At 47.3% G+C, this 20,710-nt stretch overlaps 1 protein-coding gene across 1 annotated transcript in view; it reads left to right on the forward strand.

The window, feature by feature from the left end:
* The first annotated feature begins 319 nt into the window (after window positions 1-319).
* KCNK13 (potassium two pore domain channel subfamily K member 13) overlaps window positions 320-20,710 on the forward strand; it is a 128,519-nt gene continuing 108,128 nt past the window's right edge. Inside the window, exons 1-2 of the mRNA XM_003832757.5 lie at window positions 320-778; window positions 1,229-2,389. Coding sequence (XP_003832805.1) covers window positions 2,056-2,389 — 334 coding nt within the window. The 5' untranslated portion in view covers window positions 320-778; window positions 1,229-2,055. The remainder of the gene's footprint in view (window positions 779-1,228; window positions 2,390-20,710) is intronic.

The raw sequence follows: 20,710 nt of genomic DNA on the forward strand, positions 1-20,710 counted from the left end.
GGTGTATACACATGCACCTATTCTCGCGATGCCCCTAAAGTTCTTGCCCCTCAGAAGGCTAGATGAAAGAGGGGCATTGGGGAGTAACAGAGCCGAGAGAACTGCTAACAGCACCAGGGTTTCTGATGAAAATGCACTCGCCAGAGCTGTGTTTCTTTATTCGAAATCACACGGTTTTACTCAACAGGGCTCCTAGCCCTTCTGTCTCTGCTCCTGGTGCGTAAGGGTGGTGTGTGGGGCTCTGAGCCTGAAACCGCTCTCTCGGAAGGTGGGAAGATGCCCACGTATCCATTCCTCTCCGCGTACAGATTCGCTCCCACACGCCCGGGCGGGTGATTCCGGAGGGCCGCGCGGGGCTGTGTGCGCGGGCGGGGGCGGGATGTGTCTCGAGGGGGCAGAGCGCCCTCTCCCGGCCCCGGAGGGCCCACGCGGACCGGCTGAGCGTCCCACCAGCCGGTTCTACATCCACTACCCAGATCTGCGCGCCCTGGTGGGAGCACTGCAGCCCCGGGTCGGCCCTTCGAACGCCGGGCGTCTACCCGCGGAGACCAGCGCAGGAGGCGGGCCCGCGCGCAAGGAGGCGGGCGACAGGGTGGAGTCGCCGCAGCTGGCAGCCGCACGGCTCCACCTGTTGCAGCGTCGGAGCGCGCCCGCCTGAGAAGGCAGAGCGCGGTGCGGACCTGTGCTCCGCGCGCCGGCTGGCAGGGCAGGGCCGCGGCTGCCAGGAGGCCCGGGAACAGTCCCGACGGAGCGGCGCGGAGAGGGCGCTCCCCGGAAGGTGAGATCTGAGCGCGGCAGCGGCGCCAGCGCCCGCTACAAGGCGGGGTGTCGGGGAGGGGGCCCCGGCGGTTTGCTGGAGAGCCTTGCTACTGTTCTGCATGAGGTGGGGGATGCCTTCTGCGCGGACCCCGCGTCCAGGCAAAACTCTGGAACGCACTAGGCAGCCAAGCCCGGGGGGAAGAGATGGAACGCTCCAAGGTCAAGGTCTCCTGGCCGCGGAGCCCTTCCAGCCCCCAGTATTTGGCCTCCTCTCCGGAAGCGGGGCTGGCTCGCGGTGCGCGCTTGGTCCGGGCGGAGCCTACTAGTAGGCGCAGAGGACGCCCCCGCGCAGGATCCAGAGACCAAGGGCGCTCTGGCATGGTCAAGGCGAGGGAGGCTGCCCGGGGGAGAAGCCCCTAACTTCCTTTGCTCCCTGTTCCAACCTCCCTTTCTGGTCTCCTCTCTCCAGCCCGTCCGCCCAACGGATGCGCAGCGTTGGGGCCCGGCCGGAGGTCGGAGCCCTCAGACGCCGCAGCCCTCGGACGCCGCTCAGCACAGCCCCTCTCTCCGTGCGCCCGCCCTGGACCCCCTCCAACCCTAAGCCCCGGCAGCCGATTCCGAGACTCGGGAGGCCACAGGCTCAGCGCGACACCACGACCACAACTAGGAGGCACCATCGTCGATCTACCTGGGGAGGCACCTACAAAGCCAGCAGACTGACACCCGCGTCCTAGCCGTCGGCGGCCTGCGAAGCGATAGTCAAAGGAACCAGGACCCAGGACCCCGGCGCTCTGCTTACCCGCAGACCTCCGGACCGCCCCCCCGCCGCCGCCCCGCCCCGCGACCTTCTCTTTGCGGGAAACTCGAGTTCGCTCGAGCTTGCCCTGAAGACGCGCCACGCCCCCTCCCCTATCTGAGCCGGACGGGGAGCCGGGGTGGAAACTGCGCCCGCATCCCAGCGCCAAGCAGACGTGGACTCTGCGCCCGTTCCCCGGGACCTTCAGCGTTAAGGAGAACTCCGAGGAGAGCAGGGGGAGTGGAGGGGAACGGCGGCGACAAAGCGGATTTGAAACTAGGAGTCAAGGAGGACGTGGGGAGCTGGCGCCACAGGAGCTACCGAGGCGGCGGCCGGGGGAGCCTCGCGGCCTGCGGGAGAGCCCGGCGGTCATGGGCGAGCCGGCGGTGGGGCGCCCGGGAGCTGGCTGAGCGCCGGGGCCCTTATTTCCCGGGGGTGTGGGCGAGACTCCGCCGACGCCCGGTGCCGTGGGCCTGGGGGCTGCCCCCGGGGGCCCGGCCATGGCTGGCCGGGGTTTCAGCTGGGGCCCGGGCCACCTGAACGAGGACAACGCGCGCTTTCTGCTGCTGGCCGCGCTCATCGTGCTCTACCTGCTGGGCGGCGCCGCCGTCTTCTCCGCGCTGGAGCTGGCGCACGAGCGCCAGGCCAAGCAGCGCTGGGAGGAGCGCCTGGCCAACTTCAGCCGCGGCCACAACCTGAGCCGCGACGAGCTGCGCGGCTTCCTCCGCCACTACGAGGAGGCCACTCGGGCCGGCATCCGCGTGGACAACGTCCGCCCGCGCTGGGACTTCACCGGCGCCTTCTACTTCGTGGGCACCGTCGTTTCCACCATAGGTAAGTGTGCTGGCCGGACTCGCTGACAACCTCCGGGCGGCCTCCACTTCCTCCGGGGGGCAGGACCGACCCTCTCATCCTTTCATTCATCCATCTGGGCGCCCAGCCCGACTCCACTGACATGAGCTGTCGCCTGATCAACAGGTGGTATTGCCTTCCCGCTGCTCTAATGTGGTCCAGGCACTGGCAGCTTCAGCGTCACCTGGCAGCTTGTTAGAAATGCAGTCTCAGTCCCCTCTGCAGACCTGCCGAGTCAGAATCTGCATGTTAACAAAGTCCCCAAAGGATTGGAATGATCCTTAAATTGGAGACGCTCTGCTCTGGGAGATTTTCAGTCTAATGAAGGAGACGCGGCTTGAGTTCATGGGGAAGAAGGCTTTTACAGATAGGGACAGGAAACTAAACATTTACTGAGTCAGTCAGAGGGGAAGTGCAGATTTTAAAAGATTCTGCCCTCGACTAAACACTTACCGAGAAAAAATCAGAACACCAGACTGAAAGTGAGGAAGCAAAAGTGCCAATGACGGTTCAAAAGATGGAAAATTTTCCACCAGGAAGAACCAGGGAAGTGACCTTTGGGCTGAATCAATTCGTGTTAGGCATAACTTGGGTTTGGGAACTGAAAGCGCGGTTGCACTCTGGAGTAGGAGAGAATCGCACTCAGGGGCCCCATGAGCTGGTTGGGGTGGTGGAAGGAAGACTAGGAAGGTCTGCTGGCTAATGGGATGGAGGCGGGGGTAGGACCTTCACTGACAGACTGAGGAGCTGGAATTTACCTAGAGGCACCTGGGAACCATTGAGAATTTTTTAGCAAAGATGTAGCACAGCTACAATCAGCTGTGTTTATTTCCCAGCAGAAGGAAAATGATTTGGGGGAGTCTGCGCCACAGCCCTAAAGATTGTTCATCCTTGAAGAATAATCAAGTGATTAATGGGGGTTAGGGAAGATGCTGTAGAAATAAATTCTGAGGGGGGCAAAAAGAGACCTGGAGCAGGGGAGGGAGCTTGGAAGAGTTAGACGGAGAGGAAGTGGCCTCCAAGCTGCAAAAAAGGCTGGCAGTTGCAAACAGCCCAGGGTGCATGTGCTGAGCGCTCTGTAGCTACTGCCCCTGTGCACTCTAGAAGAGCTCGCTGGTGAGGTGGGGCGACAAGTTGAGCCTCCTTGAGGCTCCCACACGTGGCTGTGCTACATAGACATTCTGCCAGGAGAAGCAGCACAAAAGACAAAAGAGATTGGCTTCAGGTCAGATTCATCATGAAAGACTTCCCAGGGCTAGTCCAGGAATCCAGGGCTTCAGCTGATGCATAGGAGGCGAGGCAGAGGACCAGTATGATTAGGGACACACAGGCTGTATCTGAAGTGCCTGGCTCCCAGCCCCCATCCCGTCCCAGATGGCGCGGCCCATCAGCAGGCCATGATGGCACCACCATAACTGGGTATCAGGCAGGAAACCTTGTAGCAGACCAGAATGGGCCCAAGATTGGTGAAGGAGGAATAACACCCCCATGGTTCTCCCCGTGAGCCCACATTCTCTGCTGGACTCTTAGCCGTGTTCCACAAGCCCCTCCTCACATCACCTCCCACGTCCCAGAAGACAGTTCCAGAATCTCCACATATGCAAGACTTGGGATGAACAAACTGATTAGGAGGTGTCACTTTGGAAGTGACCTTGACTCTACTGTGTTTGCATAGCAAGTACAGGATTTTTTTAGATTGAATGGTTACTTAGGGTGGTTTTGATGGGAGATTTGATGGCTGAATCTTTCCCACCACCATGAAAAACCATCTCTCGGTGCTCCCAGTGGGCACAGAGGCAGGAAGGAGCAGAGTGTGTGTGTGGACAGGTGCATCCATGTAGCGGGAACTGAGAGTGGCATGGGTAGGTGGCCATATAGGAACATGGGCTTTGGGGATACGAATATGACAATGTGGCATGGAGGAGTGGAAAGAAACCTGGACAAAGAGTCTGGAGTGGGAGCTTTTCATCCTGCCCCTGTATCTTGGGCAAGCCTCTTAACTATTCCGAGCCCCATCCTTTTCTCATCTGAGGCATCTACAGAGTGCCCACCTTGGTATCTGGCACATCAGCTATTTGGTGAATATTAGGCCTGCCCCCTGCTCCCTCCGTCTGCGTAAGCCTGCCCCTGTCACAGGGTTCTTGTGAGGGACAATGAGCTCTTGTAAGTGCGTGCGTGTTAAAAGGTAAAAAACATTATGTCAGTGTGGGCTGATTTTTGTTTCTCATTTGTAACATTTCCTTTTAAATTGTTTCACTAATTGTTGTAATAACAGCACTGGCTAACCTTTATCAGGCCCACATTAGGCACATACTGTATGATTATTATGTGAACGTGCGATGCAGCTCATTGCTGTGTGACATTCACACTTCATTTCAGCCAACACAACTCCATGAGGTAGGCATAACACTCCCCCGTTATAGATGAAAAAGCTGAAGGTTCAGGTTTTTTTGTAAAATAAAGTATAAAGAAGAAAAAAATCAAGTTATATGCAGTAATATCATCCAAATTCACCATTGTTCATCTTTTGGTCCATTTTCGTCTAGTCTCCTTTTTCCTCTGCGTATACTTATATACATATGCATTTTTAAAAATTAGGATTATATTCTATAAACCACTTATATCTTGCATTTTTATTGTAACATTACATGATGGTGTTTTTCTTCTGAAAATTAATTCCACCATGCTTTATTCTGCAAAGACTTTGAGGTAGCAGACAAAGTATACAGTAAAATAATCATAAAATACAAATAAAACTTCAGAACCAGGGAAAAGAAGAACAGAAATACGGAATGCAAATGGAGCTAGGAAGTTGCTAGAGAGGAACTTTGTCTTAGTTTGGGTTCCCATAGAAGCAGACCTTGAGCCAAGAATTTGAGTGTAAGCAGTTTATTGGGAGGAGCAAGGGATACAGGTAGGTGCAAGAGAAAGTGAATCGAGGAAGGAAAGTAAGTTAATCCAGGGTATGCTATTAAGGCAGGTGCCATAGTGGGCAACTGGTACCTAATCCCAAATGGAAGCTTGGAAGCAAAGCAAAGCTCTCAACCCAGATATCCCATGCAAGAAAGCTGGGATGTTTACACAACCACACCTGTCAGGAATTGGTTAAAAAGCTGTCTGGGGAGGATGAGAAAGGAGCACAGGGATGTAATTTCCAGGTACTTCTGGCCTCATTTTCTTTCATGGACAGCCCAAGGGTAGCCCTCACGCAAAGACAGGCTCTGCTGTTGGAAATCAGGCCAGTGTGCCAGGAAATGATAACACGATCCCAAGGAATGGTGGGGAATCCCATGGAAGGCAGAGAACCAGCAAGCTTCAGATTTGGTTTCAGGCTTCATGGCAGACAGAGTCATGACCCATACTAGAATTCTTAATATCAGAAACGAGGAAACATAAACCTTTCCAGTACCTAATTCTCCTTTTTTGAGACAGAGTCTTGCTCTGTCACCTAGGCTTGAGTGCAGTGGCACAATCTTGGCTCACTACAACCCCTGCCTCCCGGGTTCAAGCAGTTCTCCTGCCTCAGCTTCCCAAGTAGCTGGGATTACAGGTGTGCACCACCAGGCCCAGCTAATTTTTGTATTTTTTTTTTTTTTTTTTTAGTGGGGATGGGGTTTTGACATGTTGGCCAGGCTGGTCTGAAACTCTTGACCTCAAGTGATCCTCCTGTCTCAGCCTCCCAAAGTGCTGGGATTACAGGTGTGACCCACTTTTAATTTTTTTATTTTTTGAGGGAGTCTCAATTTGCCACCCAGGATGGAGTGCAGTGGCATGAGCTTGGCTCACTGCAACGTCCGTGCCTCCCAGGTGCAAGCAATTCTCCTGCCTTGGCCTCCCAAGTAGCTGGGATTACAGGTGCAAGCCACCACACCCAGCTAATTTTTGTATTTTTAGTAGAGAGAGGGCTACACCATGTTGATCAGGCTGGTCTTGAAATCCTGGCCTCAAGTGATCCGCCCACCTCAGCCTCCCAAAGTGCTGAGATTACAGGTGTGAGCCACTGCACCTGGCCCCAGTACCTAATTCTCAAAAGTATTTTCTCTTTGGGATTATATGTAGGAGACATTGTGTAGGACAACAGATGATATTCACAAACAATATTTTCCTGGAAAATGCTATTGAGGATTTCATGTAGCTGTTATCTAATTGAGACTTTTGACTTAAAAGTCAGAGCTTAGAGTGAAAAACAGTTTGCCAGTTTCTCTACAGGTTAAACATAGAACTACTTTATGACCCAGCAATTCCATTTCTAGGTATATATCCAAAAAAAAATCAAAAGCAGGGATTCAAACAGATATTTGTACGCCAGTGTTCATAGCAGCATTATTCACAATATCCAAACAACCCAAGTGTCCATCAACGGATGAATGAATTAACCAAATGTGGGCTACATACAATGGAATATGATTCAGCCAAAAAAAAAGGAATGAAATTGGCCAAGCACGGTGGCTCATGCCTGTAATCCCAACACTTTGGGAGGCCAAGGCAGGTGGATCACGAGGTCAGGAGTTCGAGACCAGCCTGGCCAATATGGTGAAACCCCGTCTCTACTAAAAATAAACAAATTAGGTGGGTGTGGTGGCCTGTGCCTGTAGTCCCAGCTACTTGGGAGGCTGAGGCAGGAGAATTGCTGGAACCTGGGAGGCAGAGGTTGCAGTGAGCTGAGATCGCGCCAATGCACTCCAGCCTGGGTGACAGAGTGAGACCATCTCAAGAAAAAAACGAAAAGGAATGAAATTTTGATATATGCTATAACATAGATGGACCTTGAAAATAATTATGCTTAGTAAAATAAGCCAGACACAGAAGGACAAATATCGTATGATTCCATTTATATGAGGTACTTAGAATAGGCAAATTCATAGAGATAAATTAAAATACAGGTTACCAGGGGCTGAGGGACGGCCAGAAGTGGGAGTTACTGTTTAATGGGTACTTTCAGTTTGGGATACTGAAAACATTTTGGGTATAGATAGTGGTGATGGTTGTACAACATTGCAATTATATTTAATGCTATTGAATTGTACACTTTTAAATGGTTAAAATGATAAATATGTTAAGTATATTTGACTGCAGTAAAGAAAACCTCAGGGCAGAGTATTAAAACACAATTCAGAGATGTTGATTCTGAAAAAGGCTGGAGATCAGACGTGAAACAGGGATAAACTTAAAGTACTCAGAAAAGTAGAATGACAGTATGTCTTGTAAATGATCTTCTGTGAATATCTTTTCTCTGAAACTAGCTTTTGTTAGGAGCTTGTCCCCGCGTTTGCTGGTATATCTGTAGGTAGCTTCTGTCCCCAAAGGGTTTGAGGTACTCTGCATTTGACAGAGTCGGGGAAGGCTTAGGTTTTGCTGCAGTAACAAACTACTCCCAAAATCTCAGTAGCTTAATGTAATAAAAGTGTACTTCTTACCCACACCAAGTTCACTGTGGGTGCTGGTGATGCTGCAGGGCGGTTGTCTCTGCGTTGCCCCAGCGCTTCAGGCCTCTTCTGTCTCTTGGCTCCTCTTCCTCAGCACATGCTTCCAGGATTGCTCTAGAAGGGGAAGAAAGGGCTGAAGAGTCAAGCACCAATGATTAAATGGCCACCACCACCTGGAAGTAGCACAGGTCCCTTCCACTCCCACATCCTTGGCCAAATCAAGTCACAGAACCACCACTCCCTACTTCAAAGGGTCAGGGAAACGTTATGCTATCCCCTTTGTGGCAAGTTGCAGAAGAAATGTTTCTTCCAGGCTAAAAAACACGTGTTGGGCCCAGCGGGGTGGCTCATGCCTGTAATCTCAGCACTTTGGGAGGCAGAGGTGGGTGGATTGCTTGAGGCCAGGAGTTCGAAACCAGCCTGGCCAACATGACGAAACCCCATCTCTACAAAAAAAATAGAAAAAATTAGCCAGTTGTGGTGGTGCAGGCCTGTAGTCCCAGCTACTTGGCGGGCTGAGGTGGGAGGATCACTTGAGCCCAGGAGATTGAGGTTGAGGCTGCAGTGAGCCATGATCATGCCACTGCCCTCCAGCCTGGGCAATAGGGCAAGACCCTGTCTCAAGCAAAAAAAAAGAAAAGAAATGAAGGCTCTCAGGTCAACCCCAGACCAACAGAATCAAAGTCTGTGCTTTAATAAGACACCCAGGTGAGTCCTGGGCACATTCAAGTTTGAGAAATCTAGAGTCTAGAGGGCCGTTCATGTTGTGATGTTTCTGACTAGGACAAGCCCTCCCATGCTTTAGAACATAGACAAACTGGTGGCCAGGCAGGTATGGTGAGGAGGTGAGCTCACCTGCTGTCTTATGACCTCCTCGCCAACTGGAAGTCAAGTGCGCTGAGGGCAGGTTCATTACACACCATCCAGATGCAGGGATGTGCCGGGCTCAGGCTGAGAAGATGACCCGGCTCATGAGGACCTGAGATGCTCAGATGGAGAGGCTCAGCCTCGCCTCGTATGTGACTAGATTCTCAACAACAGTTTTTATTCTTTTTTTTTTTTTTTTTTGAGACAGAGTTTCCCTTTGTCACTGAGGCTAGAGTGCAGTGGCGCGATCTTGGCTCACTGCAACCTCTGCCTCCCGGGTTCAAGCGATTCTCTTGCCTCAGCCTCCTGAGTAGCTGGGATTACAGGTGCCTGCCACCACACCCAGCTAATTTTTGTATTTTTAGTAGAGATGAGGTTTCACCATGTTGGTCAGGCTGGTCTCAAACTCCTGACCTCGTGATCTGCCCACCTCGGCCTCCCAAAGTGCTGGGATTATAGGCATGAGCCACTGCGCCCAGCCCTATTCATTTTTATTAAACAGAGATAATTATGCAAGTGCCCTTTTCTGGCCCAGGGTGTGGCCCATGATTGGCTCTGCATGGCTGTACTCTACAAGACCCCCATGGGATTCTGGGGCTCAGCTGGTAGGTGTCTTGTTGGCCCTGGTCAGTGTGTAAATCCATGTGGTGCTGAACTGAATATTGCTTTGGAAATCTTTTTTTTTTTTTCTCAGAGGAACAAGGCCGAGGAAAGAGCTTTTGAAATCAAAGTATATCAAGTCCAAACAATAAAATATTGAAAGTCACTATTTTACAATATAAAGTTATAAACTGACATCAAAGAAGATGAGGCATTCAGAAAGAATAAAAATATCCCACGAATGCGTTAATGATATACATTAATGGATGTTATGCATGGGTCAAGATTTAAATCATACATTGAACACTTCAGATGTTACCAAGCATTTGTGCACAAACCTTACGGGATAGGCAGGGAAGTTATTACTAATTCCATTTTGCAAGTAAGGAACCTGAGGTGCAGACAGCATAGATATCTTGCTTCAGACCACACAGCTATAAAGTGGCAGAGTTAGAATTAGAACCAAGTTTTGTTTTGTTCAGTGTCTAGTGACAAAATATATATTAATTTTGGAAGACTGGGAAAGTATAAAAAAAAAGTAGAAATCATCCATAATTCTACCAACCAACAACAAACACTGTAAATAGTCTGGGAAATCATATTATACATATTGAACCTAAAGTGCTATTTTTAAAATCTAAGCTGCATCATTATTTTATGTACCATCAAGAAAGAAACACTGCAAATTAAATTCTGACATGTTACCTGTTGTGGGATGCATCTCGATTTCAGAGATATTAAAATTTGGGGGAAAGGTGTATCTTAAAATCACTGAAATGTATTTTGTATCTCATTGCTTTCTATATAACCATTATAACATGAGCAGATTGTTGTAATTAGGCAAAAATGAATCTCCTTATAATTAATATATCTGATTTCTATTAAAGTTGATTGATTCAAAATGTTGATTAAAAAATACTTACAGTTCATCTTCTCTGAATCAACTAATTCTTCCCCCATTTTTCTGCTGGGAGCAGGGGGAATGCTGTGTTAATCAAAGTGTCTGTGTGCTTTATAGTTTAAGGATTTCGACCCTGTCTAAAAACTAAATGTGTCATATTTTTCATCCTTTATTCTCTGCTCAATGTCTATAATTTATTGTTTATTACTTAGATAGAGAAATGTTTTTCATTTCAATTCAGTTTCGTATTTCAGTCCTTTCCTTGTGCTTTCTTCCATTGTCTTCGTGCTTAAATCTTTTTCCATCCAGATTCCGTAAGAATGCAAGCTTTTGTTCAATATTTTTGCAACTGCTCTCCGTTTCCAGTTATAGCAGTGGCTTTTAAAGCACTTTAATGTGTTGTTTCATGCGAACAATGGCAGGTGCGTTTGGAATTATAGCTGAGGAGCAATGTGTTGTCGTGGGGAATGAGAAAACTGGAAGAGTAGCTGGTGAGAGCTTACCTCCACTCAGGATAGGGTGAGAGGGCCATACCTCTTCCAGCTTCTAAAATTTCATGGGGAAGCTCAGACAATCCATTCTGAGAATCCTGGATTTGTTCAATTATTTGTTTCCTGCTGGGAACATTTTCAATATCTGGAAATTAGAGCTGTGTTGTAGGACACAGCCCTCACTCTCCATTGCCCAGCATTTAGTATTCATATATGTTCATCTCAGCCCATTGCATTAGAAATTCTTGTTTATATTATAAAATAGAATGGCTTCCTTTTCTTTTATCGTAAATTCCATCCAGTTCTCTCTTTCCCTCTATCCCTTTCTCTATGAGGGAGAGATGGGTTTGGTATGAGCGTTAACCCAAATAATTCTTGGGCTCCTTGGGGTCCTGTCCAAGAAGCTGTCTTCTTTTGAAAGAAGCATGGTCTGTTAGCCACAAATAATGAAAAATAAATTTGATTTTTGCTTGCATCTTAAAAGAACCTTAAAGAGTCTCCAATTTATAATCAAAGAAACTTCTTCCTTTTCTCTTCTCCCAGTCTCTCATATCTCAAAGGAGTTCTGGAACCTCTTATCCCTAAACTCCTTCCCAACTTTCTCCCAACCATCAGCCCTCTGTCTTTCTGTCCCTCCTGGTCCCATCTCCCCACATCTCTCTGTGCTCCCTATTATCAGGATTGACTTCACTTCTGCAACATCATTTAGCTTTCTCTCAGCATATTTCCTGGATTCCCCATAGTAAAGGACAGTCCTGGTAGTTGACCCAGCAAGCAGAAGGAAGGAGAGAATTGGGAGGCCAAGGTGGGCAGATCATGAGGTCAGGAGATCGAGACCATTGTGGCCAACATGGTGAAATCCTGTCTCTACTAAAAATACAAAAAATTAGCTGGGCGTGGTTGTGCACGCCTGTAGTCCCAGCTACTGGGGAGGCTGAGGCAGGAGAATCACTTGAACCTGGAAGGTGGAAGTTGCAGTGAGCCGAGATCGCACCACTGCACTCCAGCCTGGGTGACAGAGTGAGACTCCATCTCAAAAAAAAAGAAGGAAGGAGAGAAGAGTAGGGGAAGATGGTGATCATTAATTAAAGTCATTAATGACTTTACACCTGGGGAACATCTCAGCCATTAGAGGAGGACATTTCTGTGTTCAGACCCAGAAGCACGCAGTCCTGCCGAGGACGGTGGGGAAAATCACCTCATCAGAAGGCACCTCTGTCACAACACGGCCCTCCCTTCATCCTCCAGCCTTTTTTGCCTCTTTTGGTTCAGCTGATGTGAATTGCCAGACATTTTACCAGGACCTTCAGCATACCTACTGCGTCTTCCTTTGGCCAGAGAGTCATCCTTATAAGCCTAATTAGGTGCTCAGGGTATATTTTTCCCATTCTCTAATCAGCTCTCCTGTGTCTCTCAACGAATCGCCTCTCCTTGAAAGGGAAACACTGTAATCCATGAACTCAGGGGTCAGACCGTGAATGTAAATGAGTGTAACGGGGTGTAGGACATTAGGGAGCAGTAGGGCCTTGTGCCCTGGAGAGAGCAGCCCCAACACAGGCATTCAGATTCTCACTTTGAAACAGCATTGTACTGGCCAGACGGGTCTGATGGGTGGAGTCCCCCAGTTGAAGCTTTGATGATCACGAGCTCTGGGCTTCCTTATCTTTGGGAGGGAGGACAGGGAGCACATAGCATCGCTCTTGAGTGTAGCAGAGCTTGCTTTTTATAGTTCACTTAAAGGACGCTTGTTCACAGAGGGTGAACCTTGCATGCACTTATTTCTAAAAGGAACTAAGGGCAGTTACACTCTCTTAAACTCTTCTGATTTCTGCAACTACACATAGTTATTGAAATCTATAAGTATGTATGGACTATTAGCTTTTTCACATTATTTCCTATACACTTTCTCAAGAATTCCACGTTTATATGAATGCAGAATGGTTTAACTATCCTCAAAGAGTTGGACTTGGGGGTTATATGTGATTTTTTTTTTTACTATTGCATATAATAAAAGTATGAAATTTTGGATTTCACCATGGTTAAACACAGTGCACATCTTTGTGTACGTTTAGTTCTAACAACAACCCCGTAAGATCGGTACCATTAATACTCTCATGTTGCAAACAAGGATCCCGAGGCTCCAAGAGCTTCTGTGCTCCGTCTGAAGCCACCCAGCTGGAAGCAGTGTGGCATCTCCCTTCAAACCTTACACTGTGAACCACCACTTCTTTGCTTTTTCTTCCTTTGGGGTCCTTGTTGTGGGAAGAATTGCCAGTTAAAGTGACCATGTGTGGTCTCTTTTACAGTGTGGTGGCCCTTAGGTGACCTGGGATAGTCTAAGAAGACAGAAGTGGTCTGGTTAGCAGAATCTCAGGGGAGGCTGATGATGTCTGTGCTACCACGGGTGTAAGGTTTGGGTAGCGTGCTGCCTACCGCCCAGGAGTCCATGGAAACAGAGACTTCTGCCTCCCAGCGGCAGTCCTCTCAAAGCTGCAACCTCTCTGCCATCACCATGATGAGGGGTACCCGCCCCCAGGACTTTCATCTCCAATTCAGACATATTTGATCCCAGATGTCACTTCCTGACTTTGCCTCTTAACTCTTGGCATGTTGGCACCAAGGTTCTCTGTGTCTTGGGTCTTCTCTCCTTTTAAGCAGCTGATGAAGATCACAAGGCATGGGCCCTGAAGATCAACCAGGGCTGTGGTTTTCAAACTGTGCTCCCCGGAGCCCGTGGGGTTCATGGTATTTTAAGGGCTGCCTCAAGGGCCAAGAGGATCCCCTCAAGTTGTTGTGTTTTTTGTTTTTGTTTTTTCTAGAGACAGAGTCTCACTCTGTCACCCAGGCTGGAGTGCAGTGGCGCGATCTCGGCTCACTGCAACCTCTGTCTCCCGGGTTCAAGCAATTCTCCTGCCTCAGCCTCCAGAGTAGCTGGGATTACTGGCACGTGCCACCACGCCCAGCTAATTTTTCTATTATTACAAAATAGAGGTGGGATTTCACCATGTTGGCCAGGCTGGTCTCAAACTCCTGACCTCAGGTGCTCCGCCCACCTCAGCCACCCAAAGTGCTGGGATTACAGGTGTGAGCCACTGCACCCGACCAAGATTTTTTGTTTTTTTGATGGGGGGACGGAGCCCAGGCTGGAGTGCAGTGACGCGATCTTGGCTCACTGCAACCTCCGCCTGCCCAGGTTCAAGTGATTCTTCCACCTTAGCCTCCCGAGTAGCTGGGACTACAGGCACACACCACCACACCTGGCTAATTTTTGTATTTTTGATAGAAACAGGGTGTCACCATATTGGCCAGGCTGGTCTCGAACTCCTGACCTCGTGATCCACCCGCCTTGGCCTCCCAAGGTGCTGGGATTACAGGCATGAGCCACGCCTGGCCTCAAGTTTTTATCTATTTGATTGTTTCAGAGCAGAAGAACTTGATATATTTATATGTCTAAAATATTTATCTTGTTCAGCTACTTTTTTATTGGCTTAAATTTTTTGGTATGTAGAAAAGCTTTTTATAGAGCCAAATACACTCATTTTGACCAGCAGCATTTTTTCTATAGCTTTTCATAAATTCAGGTCCCCTCCATGGTTGAGATAAAGATTCTTATCCATTCTCTGTTAAGCTCTTTAACTCATCTCGAATGTTATTTTGAATGATTGCTTTTAAAAAGGTTTTGTGAGATTGACTAGATAGTGATGCTTTGACTTATTTCTAAAATTATCACATAATGATTTGAGAATATGCATTTTGCAGATTTCTCCTTTTTATTTGTTGTTTCTGTATATCCTGGTGCCTGTATTTATTTCAGTTGGTTTTTCTCTTATGTTACTGAATTTTGGACCTGGAGGAAACATTATCCACAACCACCCTCCAAACAGAAGACACACCCAAAATGGCATTTCATTGTATGTTTATGGGAATATAAATTCAGTGCTATTGCTTTTATCACTTGCATAATTTTTATTACTATTTCATTATAATCGTATTGCCTTTGTTTACCTCTGAATGCTTTCTATGCTAATACCTATTTTTAAACTGAGATAAGATTAAATTTCTGCATCATATTAGCAGATACTTGCTGACTTTTAGACCATCTCTTTAGTTGTAATCTTTAGTAATTTTTTAAAAATTAACCACAACACATTTTTGTATTTTTATTTTATTATTTTATTTTATCTTTGTAGGGAAATTTGATGGACTTAATATTTGGTTTCATTGGTATTATCCTCCTTCATCCTATTTTTCTTATTTTTTAAGTCTGTTTTCAATTCTATATTTTTATTATGATGGCTTAGATGTTCTTTTTGTCATTTAAATGTGATCAGAATGAAATCATATCTAAACTATCTGAGGATAAAAACCATTTCTACCACTATTTTTTATGTTTATAAATAAAATTGAGACCTTGGTTTATTGGTGATACAGAATCTTTCAGCTTGGGGTTCAACCCATTTCCTCCAGCCTCCATGCCTCCCAGGTCCTTGTTGTATCTTTTTCTCTGGAAATGCTTCTTTAAATGACATTTTTACATCTTGGAATCTACCTTGTATCGTCACATCTTTTAACTGAGAGCCCATGACCTCTTTAACCTCTCTAGTGGTTTATGGACTTTTCTTTTTTTGAAACAGAGTCTGGCTCTGTTGCCCAGGCTGGAGTGCAGTGGCAAAATTTCGGCTCACTGCAATCTCCACCTCCCAGTTTCCAGTGATTCTCCTGCCTCAGCCTCCTGAGTAGCTGGGATTACAGGCGTGCACCACCATGCCCGGCTAATTTTTGTATTTTTTTTAGTAGAGACAAGGTTTCCCCATGTTGCCCAGGCTGGTCTTGAACTCCTGACCTCAGGTGATCTGCCCACCTCGACCTCCCAAAGTGCTGGGATTACAGGCATGAGCCACTACACCAGGTCTAGACTTATCTTTTTTGATCTTCCCATCTTTCTGTCTAGTTTCATTCTTCTCATGCCTCTGGACCCTTAGGCTTTGGTTCATCATTCATTTAAACCCCATTGGATCTTCTCAAGCTTTGCTTGTGCCTTCAGACAGAAAGTAAAGGCAAAATAATGAACCTTTGAGAGAATGACTTTTCCTTTGTGATCTGAAAATGATGCTCCATTTAATACTTAGTGGAGTTGGAGGAAAGAGGAAATAACACCACATTTGTTACCTATTTCTTCTATGTTTTCTGTCTGGTGCTTTTCTTACTCCTAACTCTTTAGCCACTTTTATTGGTACTTAGGTCTCAAGGCACTAGTGTTCCTTTTTGTTGCCTGTAGTACTGCTTCTTCAAAACGACAAGCATATTGACTGCAGGTTGCATTGGGCTGCATGTAGTAGGAAACTCCAATACCGATGGTTTAAACACATAGAAATTTATTTTTCTCATATAGCAAGAAATTCAGAGGTCTGTGGTCCAGGGCTGATATAATAGTCCCACAAGACCACCAGAGTCCCAGAACCTTCTGTCTTTCTGTTCTGCCAGGCTTAGATGGTGTCTCTGTCTCTCTTTTGCTCATAAAACAGAAATTGTAAGCACTATCAAGACAGGAAGAGGGAAGGAAACAGGTAAAAGGTGTGTGCCAGCTGAAAAGAACTTTCTGGGACAATTCCAATAACTCATTGGCGTGAACCATGTCAGATTGTCCCCCAACCCCCATCTGTACGTGAGCTCAATGCTATCTCATTGGTGTGAACCATGTCAGATTGTCCCCCAACCCCCATCTGTACGTGAGCTCAATGCTATCTCATTGGCACGAACCATGTCAGATTGTCCCTCAACCCCCATCTGTATGTGAGCTCAATGCTATCTCATTGGCGTGAACCATGTCAGATTGTCCCCCAACCCCCATCTGTACGTGAGCTCAATGCTATCTCATTGGCGCGAACCATGTCAGATTGTCCCTCAACCCCCATCTGCACGTGAGCTCAATGCTATCTCAAATGCAGCTAGAGTTTCTTTATTGAGACAGAAGGGAAGTCAATATTGTGTAGCAACGATAGTGTGTAGACAACTAACAGTGTACCTCCTGGAAAAATAAAATATTGTCTGAGAGTCTCTCTCTCTGGAATTGTTTTGGAAGGTACTCTGTGAGCAGTTAATGTCTTGCTCAATTGTTTTTCTATTCTGGAGATTAAAAAAAATTTTTTTTTTAATTTCTTAGAGCCAGAGTCTGGCTCTGTTGCCATGCTGGAGTGCAGTGGCGTGATCTCCGCTCACTGCAAGCTCTGCTTCCCGAGTTCACTCCATTCTCCTGCCTCAGCCTCCCGAGTAGCTGGGACTACAGGCATCCGCCACCACGCCTGGCTAATTTTTTGTATTTTTAGTAGAGACGGGGTTTCACCATGTTAGCCAGGATGGTCTCGATCTCCTGACCTCGTGATCCGCCCGCCTTGGCCTCCCAAAGTGCTGGGATTACAGGCATGAGCCACTGCACCTGGCTTTTTTTTTTTTTTTTTTTTTTTAGACGAAGTTTCTCTCTCATTGCCCAGGCTGGAGTTCAATGGTGCGATCTCGGCTCACTGCAGCCTCCGCCTCCCAGGTTCAAGCAATTCCCCTGCCTCAGCCTATTGAGTAGCTGGGATTACAGGCACCCACCACCACGCCCGGCTAATTTTTGGTACTTTTAGTATAGACAGGGTTTCGCCATGTTGGCCAGGCTGGTCTCGAACTCCTGGCCTCAGGTGATCTGCCCGCCTCGGCCTCCCAAAGTGCTGGGATTACAGGTGTGAGCCACCATGCCCAGCCAATCCTGGGAATTTTTCTTCAAATATTTCCTTAATGTTAGTTCAGAGAATCCCTGCATTTTTATCTTGTCACACTTATTCTCAAGTTGGGTATTCGTGTTTTAAAAAGTCTACTAGGTACTTTTGCTTTGTTTTCATCTATTTGCTTACTTTGATATTGTGGATTTGATTCTCTATGTATCTTCCAGCTCACTAATTCTTTTCTCCATTGTCTGATGGCCGTCTGCTGACAGTGCTTTCAGCAGATACTATTTCAGCAGCCTACTGTGTGTCAGGCACTGGCCTGGCATTCCTCTTTGCTATTCTCCTGCTGCCATCCTTTTTATTATCATGTGATAGTTATTGATAGTATCTTATTGTGATCTCTCTCTTCTCTCTTAACATGGATTTTCTTCATTATATCTTGCTCGCTTGTGGGGTTGCTTCCCTTTCAATTTCTCTGCCTGTTTACTATAAGCCACTCCCATTCCCAACAGAATCATGAAACCTTTCTTTAGGGCTCAAAATCTAAAAACTGAACTTAGGCTACATTTATCATTTTCCTCAGTAAAGCCTGTCTTATTCCTTCTAGCTGCTGATCCTTTTGGCTCCAGATGTTATATATCTGATATTTGGAATAGAGACACGCTATACTATTTCTCAACCTACCATATTTTGAGAGGACTTAGTTTCTTTAACAGACTGTGACCCAGTAACAGCAGCTGTATAAAGAAATGTATAAAAGGGCCAGGCGCAGTGGCTCAAGCTTGTAGTCCCAGCACTTTGGGAGGCCGAGGTGGGCAGATCACCTAAAGTCAGGAGTTTGAGACCATCCTGGCCAACATGGCGAAACCCGGTCTCCACTAAAAATACAAAAATTAGCTGGGCATGGTGGCGCACACCTGTAATCCCAAATACTCAGGAGGCTAAGAGAGGAGAATAGCTTGAACCCAGGAGGTGGAGGTTTCAGTGAACCAAGGTCATGCCATTGCACTCCAGCCTGGGTGACAGAGCAAGACACAGTCTCAAAAAAAAGAAAAAAAGAAAAAAAAGAAAGAGAGGAAGGAAGGAAGGAGGGAGGGAAGGAAGGAAGGAAGAAAGGAGAAAGAAAAGAAAGAGAAAGAATAAAAGGCATGCTTGGAATACACAGTGATGTAGTTGTGCAGAAAGAAGGAAGGAAGAGAGAGACAGAGGGAGAAAAGAGAAAGAAAGAGAGAGAGGGAGGGAAGGCAGGCAGGCAGGCAGGCAGGGAGGCAGGCATGCTTTGAATACACAGGGATGTAGTTGTGCTGAGAACTCAGCAAAGGGTGAGTCGATTTCACGGGCTAATGGGTGAAGACCGAGCTCCCGGAGCTGATAAAATAGCAATCATCACTCCTTCAATTAAGTAAGAACATTTTTCCTGGAGGACATGGGGCCTAGGGGCTGTTTGGGAAGAGATCATGACCTGCTCATTCTTTCAACAATCCTATGAGTTAGAGAAAGTCAGGCTCAAAAAGAGTGAGTAACTTTCCCAAGTCCACACAGCTGTTAAGGAAGCATATTGCTTAGGAATTTTGTTTGCCTTCAGTGTTACAAAGCCCTGAAAAGTAGCGAAAGCACACAGGGTTTTACTCTATCCCGTGGAAGAGGTCTGCCCTGCAGGTACTGCGTGTAGGCAGTTCAGAGTTGCTGTGGGGACTGCACAAAGTCAACCAGGAGTTGGGCCTCTTCAGCTCGGTGGTGTAACCCTAGTGCTCAGGTTCAACGTGGCTGCTGGTGTGCTGGCCATCACGTCGACATGCTAGGTAGTAGGATGGAGGAAAGGGAGAACGAGGGGGTGTCCCTTCCCTTTTGAGGCACTGTCTTTGGGCAGTTTCTCTAAGAAACAGACTCTGGGCTAAGGATTTGGGAGGAAATGATTTATCAAGGAAGTGCTCCCAGAAAAAACTAGTAGGAGTGTGAGGGAATTGAGGATGAGAAAAGGGAAAAGTCAAATGAGGTTATTTTATGGAGCATAAATTACACCTTAGAATTTGGCCCACCTTGAGGCAAAGGAACTGGGTTTTTATACTCCCACACCAGCCAATCATTGGCTGTGGCTGGTGGGGTAGACGGGCCTACACCACCCAGGTCTCAGCTGTGTGCAGTCACAGGTGTGAGCCATTAGCAGCAGAGCCTGCAACTGCTGGGAGATGGACTCACAAGGCTCAAGGGGTTTAGAGGAATCTGGATGGGGCACAAACAGTGTCTCCTATAAGGGGCTTCCCAGAAATTCCAGTTACTTCCCATTATATTTCATTGACCAGAACTTTGTCACATGGCTGCAAGAATGGCTAAGAAATGAAGTCTTTATTCCAGCTAGTAATGTGTCAGAAAGCTGTACCCAGGAACTCAGAAAGAAAAAGATCCTGGCTCCTGGAGCCCCTGAAAAGAGCTCTGCAGGCCCTGCCTGGGTCATGTTTTCATGACAGACACTTAATGAGTGAGGTCAAGGTCACACGTCCACCTCTGGTGTGAGCAGGGAGCGGATGTGTTGGGATGCACACAACTGAAAGTGGAGAAGGAAACAGGTCCCAAAGCAGAAGACTCTTCGCAGATGAGGGAGAGAAGGAGGGAGGGTTGTCCCTGGACACACACTAGTGAGAGTCACTTGGTGGACAATGCTGTTGTCGTCAAAACGGGACACCAAAGTGAGGACGGCTGGAGGGATCCCTAGTTGAGTTTTGAAGGTATTGAATTTAGGGAGCCGTTGGGACCTTGGAATGGAGACATTCAATAAACAATTGAAGGCCAGGTGTGGTGGCTCACACCTGTAACCCCAGCACTTTGGGAGGCTGAGGTGGGCGGATCACCTGAGGTCAGGAGTTCGAGACCAGCCTGGCCAACATGGTGAAACTCCATTTCTACTAAAAATACAAAAAAATTAGCCGGGCCTGGTGGCGGGTGCCTGTAATCCCAGCTACTTGGGAGGCTGAGGCAGGAGAATTGCTTGAACCCAGGAGGCAGAGGTTGCAGTGAGCCGAGGTCACGCTATTGTACTCCAGCCTGGGTGACAGGGTGAGACTCCATCTCAAATAAATAAATAAATAAATAAATATATAAACAAACAATTGGAAAAAAAGAAGTATGACGCTCAGGAAAGAGGTTAGGACTAGAGGTTCCAGATGTCAAAAAAAAATGTTTTATTGTTAACTATCTTAGGAGGATGGGATCAGGAATAACAGGTTTTCAGACTTGCTTTTATATTTGCAGCCATCATCCTTTTAATAACAGCAACAGTAATAAAACTCAGTATTGTTTTTTCTCTTTCT

The sequence above is a fragment of the Pan paniscus genome, chromosome 15, assembly GCF_029289425.2.
Source record: "Pan paniscus chromosome 15, NHGRI_mPanPan1-v2.0_pri, whole genome shotgun sequence".
In the NCBI taxonomy this organism is placed as follows: Eukaryota; Metazoa; Chordata; class Mammalia; order Primates; family Hominidae; genus Pan; species Pan paniscus.